This window comes from Chlorocebus sabaeus, chromosome 29 (genome assembly GCF_047675955.1).
Source record: "Chlorocebus sabaeus isolate Y175 chromosome 29, mChlSab1.0.hap1, whole genome shotgun sequence".
Taxonomy (NCBI): Eukaryota; Metazoa; Chordata; class Mammalia; order Primates; family Cercopithecidae; genus Chlorocebus; species Chlorocebus sabaeus.
In genome coordinates, this window is record NC_132932.1 from 3,799,344 (window position 1) to 3,813,999 (window position 14,656).

Below are 14,656 nucleotides of genomic sequence, written 5' to 3' on the forward strand. Positions count from 1 at the left end.
TCGCTTGGCCTGGCCTCCCTCATCTAATTCTCTAGGAGACTTAGGGCCCCAACCCACCTTCGGGCTGTTTATCGTTGTGCCAGACGCACGGCACATTGTGTGACTCTGACTTAAGATTCTAACGCTGTGCAAGAGGGAAAAAAAAGTGGAGAAGGCTGGGCTGGACCACGGGAAAGAGCTAGGAAAACAGATAGGATTGTAAGGCACAGAGTCGGCTCGGCGTCCCTGGCAGTTAGGAAGACAGGTCCCTCGAGGGGCCTTGGCTGGTCTCCGCTCGCGGGAGTTCTGCGCTGTCTTTCCCACTGTTATCTGCAGGCTAGCCCGCTTCCTCTGCGCTCCGGAAAGCTGCGGCCGAGCGCAGACTAGGGAGGACCTCCACAGCTCCTGACGTTGCTAGGAGTCCTGTTGGCGTTTTCTCCCAGGCTCCGCCATGCCGGCGGTGCTGGGTTTTGAAGGCAGCGCCAATAAGATTGGCGTGGGTGTGGTGCGGGATGGCAAGGTGCTGGCGAACCCGCGGCGGACTTATGTCACGCCTCCGGGCACAGGTGGGTGAGTAGGGGAGTTAAGAGTTTTCCGCGCACTTCCCCGCAGAAAATCAGCCTTCCATCTTCCTAAATACTAGTGAGGTGCAGCTTTTGATCTGAGTCTCATTGAAATTATGTGACATTATTAACGTCACAAGGCTGATGACTAGAAGAGTTACAAGCACTTGGACGTGGATCTGATGAGTTCGTTTACCGTTTATTGAGCTCATTTTATGTGCTAAGCATTCAGAAATAGATGTTATGATACTGCTGTGGAGTCAGACATATAAATAGATGTTTATACTACAGCATGATAAACAGTATAATAGAGATGGACTCGAAATACTCTGTTTAAAAAACGCTTAGCAGGAGTATATATTCCAGTTGCCCTGAATATACACTCCTTTTTAAAAAAAAATTTATTTTTTGAAATATTCTAGGATGAGTAGAGAGATGAGAGTGGAAAGACTCCCAGGTTACATGTCAGAGAACTGGCTGGCTATGCTGTATTCATATTAAATATTTATGTTTTGGACATTTGGTCTTTATTTTTTATTTTAATTTTTTTTTGAGACAGTCTTGCTCTGTTGCCCAGGCTGGAATGCAATGACACGATTTCGGCTTACTGCAATCTCTGCCTTCCAGGTTGAAGAGATTCTTCTACCCCAGCCTCCCGAGTAGCTAGGACTACAGACAGGTGTGTGCTACCACACCCAGCTAATTTCTATATTTTTAGTAGAGGCGGGGCTTCACCATGTTGGCCAAGCTGGTCTCGAACTCCTGACCTCAGATGGTCCGCCCACCCCAGCCTCCCAAAGTGTGAAAATTACAGGCATGAGCCACCGCCCGGGCCTGGTCTTTGTTTTTAAAATGGGAATAATACCTGTATCATTAGGTCTTGAAGATTAGATGAAAGTACCAAACACGTCTGGGTGTGGTGGCTCACGCCTGTAATCCCAGCACTTTGGGAGGCCGAGGCGGGGTGGATCACCTGAGGTCGGAGTTCAAGAACAGCCTGACCAATATGGAGAAACCCTGTCTCCACTAAAAAATACAAAACATTAACCGGGCCTAGTGGCGCATGCCTGTTAACCCAGCTACTCAGGAGGCTGAGGTTGCGGTGAGCCGAGATCATGCCATTGCACTCCAGCCTGGGCAACAAGAGTGAAACTCTGTCTCAAAAAAAAAAAAAAAAGAAAGTACAAAACACATTACAACTTTTAATTGATACTTTTAATAAGCTATTATATCTTGCCTACTCTCCCCTCAAACACTTGCATACATGGGAGAGGGCAACTGATTTGCATGTATCTGAAAAGCCTCCCTGAACAGGTGATGTGACAGATTACTCATTAGAAATAGGTATGTATGTTTAGCATTCATTCCTCTAGGCACTTGGGCACTGGGAATACAAAGATAAACAAAATACTCATTGCTTTGAGATACTCATGATTAAGCCGAGCAAACCACAGAAAATTATAATGCTGTAATTGTTAAATAAATGACATCATCATGCACAGAGTTCTGTAGGGTCCCAGAGAAAGAAGGTCACCAGGCTGGGCGCAATGGCTCAGGCCTGTAATCCCAGCACTTTGGGAGGCCAGGGCAGACGGATCACTAGGTCAGGAGTTCGAGACCAGCCTGGCCATATGGTGAAACCCCGTCTCTACTGAAAATACAAAAATTAGCTGGGCGTGGTGGCGTCGCCTGTAGTCCCAGCTGTTTGGGAGGCTAAGGCAGAAGAATCGCTTGGACTCAGGAGGCGGAGGTTGCAGTGAGCCGAGATCATGCCACTGCAGTCCAGCCTGGGCATCAGAACAGGACTCCGTCTCAAAAGAAAAAAAAAAAAAGGCCGGGCGTGGTGGCTCACGCCTGTAATCCCAGCATTTTGGGAGGCTGAGGCAGGTGGATCATGAGGTCAGGAGATCGAGACCATGGTGAAACCCTGTCTCTTCTGAAAGTACAAAAAATTAGCCGGGTGCAGTGGTGGGCACCTGTAGTCCCAGCTACTCAGGAGGCGGAGGCAGGAGAATGGCATGAACCCGGGAGGTGGAGCTTGCAGTGAGCAGAGGTCGCGCCAGGCCACTCCAGCCTGGGTGACAGAGCTAGACTCCATCTCAAAAAAAAAAAAAAAAGATCACCAAAGGGTGTGAGGTAGATACCACTTGCGTTGAGACCCGAAGGCTGAGTAGGGTAAGAAGAAGAGAATTTCTGAAAGTTGAAGAGCCTGTATAGAAGCCGGAAAGAGTGTGTCTGAAAATGTGGAAGATAGGATGCTTGGGGAAAGTGAAAGGACTCTTACTACATCACTAAAACTCCTGTTGCTTTCTGTAACTTCCTACCTACCTTTGCTACCAAAAATCCCTGTGATGTCTGACCTATGTTCATTTTCTAGGATTCCTTCCAGGTGATACAGCCAGGCATCACCGAGCTGTTATCCTAGACCTGCTGCAGGAGGCACTAACAGAGTCTGGATTAACCTCCCAGGATATCGATTGCATTGCATACACCAAGGGTATGGCTGGGAGAGTGGTCAACGATGGAGGAATATACCTGCAACCTGGCTAGGTCAAAATAGCCGACACCTTACCTCTGCCACCACCACTACCCCTACCCCACCTCACATCCCTTACTTCCCCCACCTATTTTTTTTCCAATCTCTAGCATTGTAACTTCCATTTCTGTCTCCCTAGGCCCTGGCATGGGTGCCCCACTGGTTTCTGTGGCTGTTGTGGCCCGTACTGTGGCCCAACTGTGGAATAAGCCATTGGTGGGTGTGAACCACTGTATAGGCCACATTGAGATGGGCCGCCTCATCACTGGAGCCACCAGCCCAACCGTGTTGTATGTCAGTGGAGGAAATACGCAGGTATTTAGAGTGTTCTACCCATTCCATCTCAATTTCCGAGGCACTGAACCAATATCATCTTTGTTCTATCTGAGTCAGGGGAATGTCAGGAACAAAGCTGAACTCATCTGAACCTAAAATACCGTAGACCAGAAAACTCCCAGCCGAGTTTGTAACATTGCAAATTTTGGCGGCATGTTCAGAACATTAGATGACTTATCATTATCAGACTTTATATCTGATCATAAAGATTAGGAATTTCTACTTCAGGAAAGAAATGAATGGTAAGGATTGAAGCCTTCAAAATAATGAATATCTGAAAGATCTTGCATTATTTTGAAGCTTATTTTTTCTATAAATCTTAGCAACAGAAACTAACGGTTACTGGGCATGGCAACTCACACCTGTAATTCCAGCACTTTGGGAGGTCGAGGTGGGTGGATCATCTGAGGTCAGGAGTTTGAGACCAGCCTGGCCAACATGGCAAAACCCCATCTCTACTAAAAATAACAAAAATTAATTTGGCGTGGTAGCAGGTGCCTGTAATCCCAGCAACTTGGGAGGCTGGGCAGGAGAATTGCTTGAACCAGGAAGTGGAGGTTGCGGTGAGCCGAGATCGCACCATTGCACTGCAGCCTGGGCAACAAGAGCAAAACTCTGTCTCAAAAAAAAAAAAGAAAAAGGGAACTAAGGGACACTACCTGCTGATTTATTATTTTAGGGCAACTACATATTTTGTTTTTGTATTACTGAGGATGATTATATAGACTTTGTTGTTCTAAAAGTTTAGAAATATAAATAACTTTAAAAATACTTTATAAATTATAGAAGGTATTTTATTTTATCTTATTTATTTGCGACGGAGTTTCGCTCTTATTGTACAGGTTGGAGTGCAATGGTGCGACCTTGGCTCACTGCAACCTCTGCCTCCCAGGTTCAAACTATTCTGCCTCAGCCTCCCGAGTAGCTGGGATTACAGGCACCTGCCACCACGCGTGACTGATTTTTTGTGTTTTTAGTAGAAACGGGGTTTCACCCTGTTGGTCAGGCTGGTTTTGAACTCCTGACCTCAGGTAATCCACCTGCCTCGGCCTCCCTAAATGCTGGGATTACAGGCATGGGCCACTGTGCCCGGCCAGAAGATATTTTAAATTTATAAGTGAAGCTAAAGTTGTTTGGGATACCTTATATGACCTTTTGAAGGTTGGGATTGGATTCCTTTCCAACAGAACACTTAATTATCATTAGAAATAGTTCAGCATTGTCCCCAGCCCATGAAAGGGTTGTGTCTAGAAGATGAGGCATGTGTTTCCCATGAAAACGATGCAGAAACTTCAGCAGGTAGAGGGCAAGTAGTTGGTTGAGGCCTGAAGGATGACATACAAGGTTAGGGACTTGGGTTGTGGAAAGTATAATGGAGACCACAAGAGGTGATAAAAAGGAGCAATGGCGGCTTTGTCTTCCTCTTTTAATGTTTGCTTAGGTGTAAGAAACAGGGAGGGTAATTAGGTAGAGAGGAGTGGATAGCAGAAGCAGGAAGGCAGGGTTTTTCCTTCTCTTTTGTTACTATCTTTTTGACAGCAGATTAAGGTCTGTATCAGAAAGGGAAGGAATCCCTGACAGCACTGGGAAGGGAAAGGGACTTCTTAAGGTTCCTAGGAAACCCTTGGTGTTCTAAGTCTGCAGCATATGTGTCAGTAGGTGACAGATAATCTCTGTACTAAAAGTTGGTCACATATGAAGAATGGCCTTAATACGTAAAATAGTTGGGCGTGGTAGTGGGCGCCTGTAATCCCAGCTACTTGGGAGGCTGAGGCAGGAGAATGGCACGAACCTGGGAGGCAGAGGTTGCAGTGAGCTGAGATCACGCCATTGCACTCCAGCCTGGGCGACGGAGCGAGACTCCGTCTCAAAAAAAAAAAAAAAAGAAAAGAAAAATGGTCTTTTTTTTTCCTTTTTTTTGAGACGGAGTCTCGCTCTGTCACCCAGGCTGGAGTGCAGTGGCACGATCTTGGCTCACAGAAAGCTCCGCCTCCCGGGTTTGTGCCATTCTCCTGCCTCAGCCTCCTGAGTAGCTGGGACTACAGGCGCCCGCCAGCACGCCCAGCTAATTTTTTCTTGTATTTTTAGTAGAGACGAGGTTTCACCGTGTTAGCCAGGATGGTCTGTCTCTCCTGACCTTGTGATCTGCCTGCCTCGGCCTCCCAAAGTGCTGGGATTACAGGCGTGAGCCACTGCACCCGGCCAGAAAAATGGTCTTAAGTGGACTGCTATTGCTGACTTGGCTGGGCCATTAGTCTGCCTCCATATGAGATTTTTGAGTTCTTCAACTCTGCTTCTTGGTTCTAAATACCAGTGCGCAGCTGGATACAATGATTCACACCTATAATCCCAGCACTTTGAGAGGCCGAGGCAGGTAGATTGCTTGAGACCAGGGGTTTGAGACCAGGCTGGGCAATATAGTGAGACCCGATCTCTACAAAAATATAAAAATTAGCCACACATGGTAGGCCAGCTACTCAGGAAGCTGAGGTGGGAGGATCCTTTGAGCCTAGGAGGTCGAGGCTACAGTGAGCTATGATCACACCACTCCATTCCAGCCTGGGAGACAGAGCAAGACCCTGTCTCAAAACAACAAATACCACTGTCACTATGTCATAATTTAGAAGGATTCATGTTCTCTGCCTCCCAGCAGAAAAGCCTGTTCCCTACTGTCAAGACTGCATTTAAGGAATGTATTAGGAACTTCTAAGCCGGAAAACAAATGTATTTGAAATGATAATTTATTTCTGCTTGGACCTAGACTGTCTTGTAGATTAGGACTCTATTCCTGGAATCCTCAGGGTATGCAGATTTCTTTTCAAATCAGAGCTGTAAAAACATTACCCATTCACCATTTGGGAAACACCTTTCTTCCACTTCTTATTGGAAGCTCTGGTGGTCATGTTGATCCTCTACTATGTTTTTCTCCCAAAGCCAAATAATCCTGTTTACAGACTTGGGGTTTCATGGACATCCTCATCACCCTTAGGTGATTGCATACTCGGAACATCGTTACCGTATCTTTGGGGAAACCATCGATATTGCAGTGGGTAATTGTCTGGATCGTTTTGCTCGAGTGCTGAAGGTAAGCCAATGGGGCTGCAGAGAACATAAAATGCGGGTGAACTTTTGGGAAGCCATGGAGGTGGAGGGAGGAAATAGTAAATAATCTTCTTATGCTTCCTGCATATCTGATTTCATCCTCTTCCATTCCCTCCTTCCTTATTTTTTTCTTCTGCTAGATTTCTAATGACCCAAGTCCAGGATACAACATTGAACAGATGGCAAAGCGGTAAGGGCACATAAGGTGGAAGCAGGCTGGCTTCTGGGGCTTCAGGGATTTCCCCATATATGGTATATATGAACAGAATTTGGGAGGGGATTTGGAGGGTCAGAAGCCGGTTGACTGTAGGCTTAGTGCCTTGTGTACTCATTCCCACACAGAGGCAAGAAGCTAGTTGAGCTGCCGTACACTGTAAAGGGGATGGACGTCTCATTCTCAGGGATCCTGTCTTTCATTGAGGTGAGTGTGAGAGAGGTGATGAGACAGGGGCACCTTCATGCTTTTTAAATGAGGCATATCTGTTTTACTTACTGTTGTATTTCACATAGCTCAGTATGTTCATATAGCACATTCCTGGTCCATATCATGTGCTGAGTAAATTCATTTATAAGGTATTCATTGAATATCTCTGTGTGCCATGTACTGTTCTAGGTAGTAGAGATGCAGCATGGAGCAAAACAAAAATCCCTGCCTACATGGAGCTTAGATTCTAAATGGGGGGGGGGGGGAGATAAAAGAAAGAGGAAAATAAATGAAGTGTCAGATGATGATGAGTACAGGTGAAAAATTAAGCAGGATAAGTAAGGGGTGAGACATGTCAGGACAAGCATTTAGAAAGTTAATTATTGCATCTTAAATGAATGCTGTTCGTTCTATACCATGATGCCAGTGAAGGGAATGTGGTACAGGATGTGCTGGTAACTTGAATTGTGGTGAAACATGGTCACCCTCCGAATGCATTAACTTTTGTTCTTATGTAATCCCAAAACCATGATTTGCTGATTCATTTGTTTTTCCCTTTAATTGTAGGATGTAGCCCATCGGATGCTGGCCACAGGCGAGTGTACTCCTGAGGATCTGTGTTTCTCCCTGCAGGTAATGCAGTAAAAAGCTGGGACAGAAATTTGGGACTGGAGGAGGTTTTATATTGTAGAGCAGAACTAATCTGGGGCGCCCCTCTAATATTTTCTCCTTATGTGTCCCCGACAGGAAACTGTGTTTGCAATGCTGGTAGAGATCACAGAGCGAGCCATGGCACATTGTGGCTCCCAGGAGGCCCTCATTGTGGGAGGAGTGGGTTGTATGTATTATTGAACAGTGTTCCTCTTTCCTGTTCTTAGCACTGTGTGTCTTCCTTCTGATACTCTAAATCATTAAGGGTTTGGAGTAAGCTTCCCAATCCTTGCCCCGGTCCCCTACGTCATTGTTCTAAGTAAGTGCACATGATGTGTTCTGCTGGACCATGAAGAGATAGCTAAAACTAAGCTAATCCTGTTCCCTACCTCTTTGTAGGTAATGTGAGGCTACAGGAGATGATGGCGACAATGTGCCAGGAACGTGGAGCCCAGCTTTTTGCTACAGATGAGAGGTAAACACACTTTCCCTTTGGTTTCTTTTTTACTGCTCCCTGTTATAGGGATTTTCCACCCTTAGATCCCAATTTTCATATCTCTTCATCCCAGATTCTGTATTGACAACGGAGCCATGATAGCCCAGGCTGGCTGGGAGATGTTTCAGGCTGGACACAGGACCCCACTCAGTGATTCTGGGGTTACACAGAGGTGAGTGATTCAGCTCTTGGTGAGGGTAGATTTTTGGGATGTAGACAAAACAGCAGGGAAGAGAGTCCAGGAACATGAGGGCAGAGAAGAATGGAAGATGTTAAGGGCTAGCTCTCCACCATGTTTCTTCTGTTTTTCCACAGGTATCGGACAGATGAAGTAGAAGTGACCTGGAGGGACTAATAAGATTAACAGAATCACAGTAGATAGTTCCTTAATTGGAACCCAAAGGACCCTGTGCCTCAATCTCTATCCTGATGTCACGGGAGTCCTAGCAAAGCTGTAGACTCCAAGCAAGGCTTGGGGTCCTTTATGGAACCCCAGGATGACTCAGCAATAAAATATTTTTGGTTTTTTGGTTTTGTATGTTGGTGATTGGATTGTGTTGTTCAGGACCAATATAGATTTGGTGCTGGATAAATTCTTGTTGGAGGCTGCTGCTGTGGAACGAAGAATGAGGTATCTTTTTTTTTTTTTTTTTTAAAGAAACGGAGTCTTGCTGTGTTGCCCAGGCTGGTCTCAAACTGGGCTCAAGCTGTCTTACCACCTCAGCCTCCCAAGTAAGCATGCCACTGTGCCTGGCAACAATAGTATTATCGTCACTATTAGTTTAGTATCAGATCCTGTGCTAACTGCTTTACTTTCATCCTCTCATTTAAATTCTTTGAAGTAGGTACTCAAGACTTCTCTCAAAATAGCCTGGAGGCTAGGTGCAGTGGCTCACACCTATTATCCCAGTGCTTTGGGAGGCCAAGTCAGGAGGATCCCTTGAGCCCAGGAGTTTGAGCCCAGCCTGGGCAACATAGCAAGACACCACCTATTTGAAAATTTTAAGAATTATCTGGGCATGGTGGTGCACATCTGTAGTCCCAGCTCCGAGGGAGGCTGAGGCGGGAAGATAGCTTGAGCCCAGGAGTTTGAAGTCGCAGTGAGCTATGATTGAGTCACTTCTCTCCAGCCTGGGTGACAGAACAAAACCTTATCTCTTAAAAACAAACAAATAGCCTGGAGATTGGTCTAATTTGTAACTCTAGAGTAAAACTGCATCTACTCCATATACTTTCTCCTACGTGCATATCCATTGGCAGGCTTGAGGAATGCCTACAGATGCACATCCCTCCCTACCACAAACAACAGAACCAATCTCATACCCTTTATCTTATTGATGTTGGTATCAGTCATCAAAATTAGTCCTAAACTACTGAGTCATCTCATATTTTACACTTAATAACCACGTATCTCCACTGTGTTTTGTCTCCATCTACCTACCTTTTCCAACTCCAGAAGCTCTTCTACTGTGCCCTCTGGAAATGATGGCCACTCATTTGTCAAATTCTCTGTATCCTCAGCCTCTTCTCTGAATGTTCCTTCACATTTATGCTCTCCAGACTTGGTTTCTTATGAGGACTCTGCTTCTCCTAAGGTGGTGTTTTCCCTTCCACACCCATTGTGCACTGGGCCTGGGGGTGGTGCACGTGTCCTCATTTTTCCTCATACTGTTTCCAGACCATTGTCCCTCATCCCTAGTACCCTTCTGCTTTGAAACAAACTGCCACATGAACACCACTCTTGTCACAAATCCTGATGACTTCAATATTCAGGTGGATCATACTAACAGCCACTTATTTCCTTGGTCACATTCTAGAGCTGCAGATCCTCCACATCTCAGTTGCAGACATCCCACTCTCTACTACCACCACCTCCTGTCTTTCCAGTTCATCTTCTTTAATATGATAAATCCAACAGAATCCGCCTCATTTCCCTTCCTTTTTTTTGCTTTTGTCATATTCAACTCATCGCCTACTTTAGACCCATGCAGCTGAAAGGGCTAGTAAAAAATAGCTGTGCTGACGGCTCTTACTTTAAACTTACGACCATGACACTAAAATGGGGGTCCTTTATGCCACCCAGAAATATTCCGTCTCTCTAGTTCTTTCACTTGCCCTCTTCTCTGGTGACTGTTTCATACCTTCTGACCCCTCAAATCTCTTAACATCTCCTCCTGTTCTGACTCTTACCTTAGTTTGTATTTCAGTAAGAAAATAGAAGCAATCGGTATACATTTACAGGCTTCTGCCCCTGAAACTAACCACCTTCCAGCATCTGTACCCATGTACTCTGCCTTCCTGTTAGCATAAACCAGTGGTTCTCAACCAGAGCTGATTTTGCTTCTCAGAGGACACTGGATTGTCACTGTGGATAGGAGGATATTTTGCTGATTAGAAGTCAGGGCTGGGTGCAGTGGCTCACGCCTGTAATCCCAACACTGGGAGGCCAAGGCAGGTGGATTACTTGAGGCCAGGAGTTCAAGACCAGCCTGACCAGCATGGTGAAACCCCTCTACTAAAAACACAAAAAATCAGCTGGCATGGTGTCGCACGCCTGTGATCCCAACTACTCGGGTACAAGGATCACTTGAACCCAGGAGGCGGAGGTTGCAGTGAGCCAAGATTGTGCCACTGCATGCCAGCTTGGGTAACAGAGCGAGACTCTCAAAAAAAGGGATAATTCTCCCTCTTTTCCCGGAGAGTCAGTATTTCCTTCTCTCCTGAATCTTGCCATTAGCACACAAATATGCCACTGTTTTCCTCATTTTACAAATAATGCCCACTTGGCCCCATTTGCCCTTCCAGCTGCTTCCCATTTTTCTGTTCCACATTACAGCAAAACTTAGAAAGACTTGTCTTCGATTTCTCTCCACCAGTTCCCTATTAAATCTCCACCAAAACTATTCTTATCACAGTCACTAATGACTTGCACATAGCTAAATCTAATACTGTATTCTTCATCCTCAGAAGCTGTCGGCAGCATTTGGCACTCCCTCTTTGAAAAGTTTCCTTACTTGGCTTTAGGATGCATTCTTTGGTCTGCCTCCTAGGTTACTGACTGCCTTTTCTTAATCTCCTTTGCTAGTTTCTCCTCATCTCCACAGAGTTTAGTCCTCAGACTGCCCTCTTTACACCTACACCTGCAGTGACTTCATCTAGTTGTATACATTAAAATCATTTTGATGAGGGTTACTCCCAGTTATAGTTCCAACCTAGACTTCTATCCTAAATACCTAGCTGCCCATTGGCACCTCCACTTAGATGCTTAATAGGGATCTCAAATGTAACATATTCAAAATTGCACTTACTCTTTCCCCAGCTTAGTCCTGTAGTCTTTCTAGTTTCTGTTAACAACTCCATTCTTCTAGTTTTTCATGTCAAAGTATCTGTGTCAGTTTTCTTTCTTCTCCAATTGATCAAATCCTCTTCGTTCTACCTTCAAAATATATCCAGAATTCCATTTCTCCTCACTTCCACTGCTGCCACTGTAGAGCAAGCCAGAATTATGTGTCTTCAAGATTATTGTAGTAGCTGGTCTTTCTCCTTTTACCATTGCCAACTTAGAGTCAATTCTCCACATAGCAGCCAGAGTGAATAGTGTTAGCATGGAAGCCAGATCATGTTACTCTTCTCAAAACTCTCAGTGTTTTCTTAATTCAAAAGAAAAACCAGAGTCTTTTTAAAGGCCTGTGAGACTGTCTATGATCCACTCTGCCCTTCCCTGCTTACCACTTTCATGTGCTACTCAATTCCTTGTTTGCTCTGCTCCAGCAACACTGACTTTTCTGTTGGCCTTTAAACATCACAGTTGTCCTCTGAGGTGGGAGGAGAATATTGGGTCCTTGGTAAATGCAGAGTTCACTTTCTAATCCTTTCTGGTTTATATGTCACTATCTTCCCTTTCCTCTTCTCCCTGGAACTTGGAGAACTTGGGATTTCCTGGGGAGCCATGGAGTCCCTACCTTCATCATCACCAAGCCAGTACACGTCCACTGCCCTCCGGCCCTGCTTGGACTGGAACATTGAGGTTGCTGGAGTAAGGATGCTGTCTGACAAAAGAGAAGAAAAGAATGAGACAAACTCCTTATCCTTATCCAGTTGAGCAATTGCTCCTAATTCAGTATGATACCTCTCCTTCCCTAAGAGAATTATTGCTGTCCTAGAAAAATGTCATGTGGCTTCTCTCCACATTGACTAACCACATTCCCTTTTTATTTTCCTTGGTGCCTGCTTCTCTAACCCACTCTACAACTCTGTTTTTCCTAAAACAGGACATGTTTTAGGATTGGTCTCCTTCCTGCTAAGTATCCATCCCTATGACATCCAAATATGGTGGGTTTACTGGGAAAAGTAGGGGTATAACCTAATGTTATCTTTTTGCTAAGTATGCCCATTGTAAACTGGTAAGATGTGTAATACTATTAGAACTGGGGTAGTGCCAGAAACCCTTCTCTAGAATTGGGCCATAGCCCTTCCTGACCACACGCCAGCTCACCCTGCTGTGTTGTATCTTTTGATCCAAATTTCTCCCACCTGAATTTAGAAGATACCTTTAAAGCTTTCCCCTACCTTAAACATTTCAGAAGAACTAAACCTTAAGTAAAATTCATTTCTCTCACATCCTGGTATGCAATTCTATTCAGTCTTAGGTCTTGGTAACTCTAGATGAGTTCATTTGCCTCCCAGACTGTCTTTGAGAGCCAATTTCTATACCTCCCACACCACATCCTTCTCTTAGGCCCACTTCTTTTCACTCACCTTGAGCTTGGTGTTGAGTAGCCAGGCTTAACCCTCCTGGCATCCTTATGAGGCCTATGCCATAGTTGTAGTCAAAGGCATCACTTTATGGAGAGGAGAGAAAAGGAGATAAAGGAGGAAGAGATGAAGGGGTGGGGGTCTCTTTCCTGGGGACACAGGCATTGCTGGGCAGCTCTTGGGAACAAGGCTTTCACCACAATTATATTTCCTCTTCTTTCTAGTTCCTGACCATTTCTATGCCCATCTCACTCTTCTCTATCTCACATTCACAGTAGAATGCCTATGTAGTACTCCATGGTAGATATAGGCCCTTTCTGCCAATTTTGCTTATATCCCAAGACCAGCACATTGGACTTCAGTTGGTTCAAACGTGAGACCTGAAAGGAGAAGCAAAAAGGAAAGAAGGGGATATGGTATGTTGGGTGAGGGGTGACAAGAAGACTTCCTTTTTCTCCACTACCCCTCCCAGATTTCAGGAAGCTAGTTTCCTTCTGTGTCTGAGCAGATAGCCCTGCAGAAGTTCATGGTTCTTGCCATGGCCTTTCCCAAAAAAGCCAAAAGTCTGCAAGAACCAGTCATAGTATTAAAGAATGGAGTGGACCAAATGGGAACTGTGGCAAACTGGAGAGCACCAGACTTATCCCATGGGACAGGAGCTACTCAGCCCCAGCTAACTGTGTCGTGTGGGTTGGAGACCTAGGATTAGCAGATTCCTGGATCTTAGATGTTGGCCGTTTATTTTAAAAATTGTAAATGTTGCACAATCAGAAAACTCATTTCCAGGCAAGATTCCATCCATAGGCCACCATTTTCAATCTCTCGTCTAGAGACTTCCTTACTGTAAGTTCTTAATGTGATCTTGCACATTGGTGAGGCTCACTGAGTAGGACAGTGCCATGTGGTAGGTGTCTACCTGGACTGAAGAGCCCCAGTTCACGACTGTGCAGAGGAAGGGGTGGCGCAGAATGATTAGGGGTGGCGCATCAATCGTCAGGTAGAAGAGGAAACAGATTTTACTCTTCGTAGTTCTGGGCTTCTTGTGGGGGCCAGTCTCCTGTTGTAACTCACTTCCTGACTCCCTACCCACCCGCCTACTCACTCACCAGGTTTTGTAGGTCATATAACAGCAGAAGGGTAAGCATCACAGTAATCAGTGTTGCCTGCCATGTGAGGAGGAACATGATGAGCAGGCAGAGCAGAGAGCCCAGGAGAGAGACCCAGGGACTTTACCTGCAGAAGGAAGGGCACCAGCCTGCAGGGGACCACCACCCACTCATGTTCCCCAAGGATGCTCTCCCAACTCCCCGGGTCTTTCCAGACCTGGACCTTACGTCAACACCTGCCCATGCTAACCAGGCAACCAGGTAAAGGAGGCATAGAAACAGCCAAAGTTGATGAGGAAGCAGAGGAGGAAGCTGGCAACGATATTCAGCTCAGCTTTGGGGGAAATGAAAGGTCAGGAGTGAGTCTCCACACTAATGACATAAGATCCAGGTCTAGAAGTCCAGGACATTGTTTTATTACTTTCTCCATTCTCTCTATTCCTTTCTTACTCCTCACTCCACCCCCGCCCCCACACATACCACCCCTACTACTGCAAGGTTAGGAGACATTTTCATCCACTTTCAGGAAAACAGAGATAGAAAAGAGGTTTTAGGATCAGGTCCTAGAAGCCAGAGGTAGGGCTGGGAAGGGCATGAGAGGAATGGTGATTAATAGAGCCTGGTGTGGAGGGTGGGGTGGGGAATACTCACCGATAAGGATGAAACCTACAGCAATGAGGAAAGTGAGCAGAGAGCCCCACAGAGGCT

General features: G+C 45.6%; 1 protein-coding gene across 1 annotated transcript; it reads left to right on the forward strand.

Annotated features, from left to right (window-relative positions):
* The first annotated feature begins 272 nt into the window (after nt 1-272).
* Nucleotides 273-8,625, forward strand: OSGEP (O-sialoglycoprotein endopeptidase). The gene is made up of 11 exons (XM_007990656.3): nt 273-545; nt 2,920-3,039; nt 3,218-3,393; nt 6,404-6,499; nt 6,657-6,706; nt 6,859-6,937; nt 7,508-7,573; nt 7,688-7,778; nt 7,991-8,066; nt 8,161-8,259; nt 8,403-8,625. The coding sequence occupies exons 1-11, from the start codon at nt 431-433 to the stop codon at nt 8,440-8,442; spliced, it is 1,008 nt and encodes a 335-aa protein (XP_007988847.3). The 5' UTR covers nt 273-430; the 3' UTR covers nt 8,443-8,625.
* The last annotated feature ends 6,031 nt before the right edge of the window (nt 8,626-14,656 follow it).

What these genes read in the sequence shown, in the direction of transcription:
- OSGEP (XM_007990656.3), top strand. Translation starts at nt 431, where the DNA reads ATGCCGGCGGTGCTGGGTTTTGAAGGCAGCGCCAATAAGATTGGCGTG. An exon ending in GTTTTGCTCGAGTGCTGAAG is followed by an intron (nt 6,500 to 6,656) that starts GTAAGCCAATGG and finishes TTCTTCTGCTAG; the next exon opens with ATTTCTAATGACCCAAGTCC. An exon ending in CTTTTTGCTACAGATGAGAG is followed by an intron (nt 8,067 to 8,160) that starts GTAAACACACTT and finishes TCTTCATCCCAG; the next exon opens with ATTCTGTATTGACAACGGAG.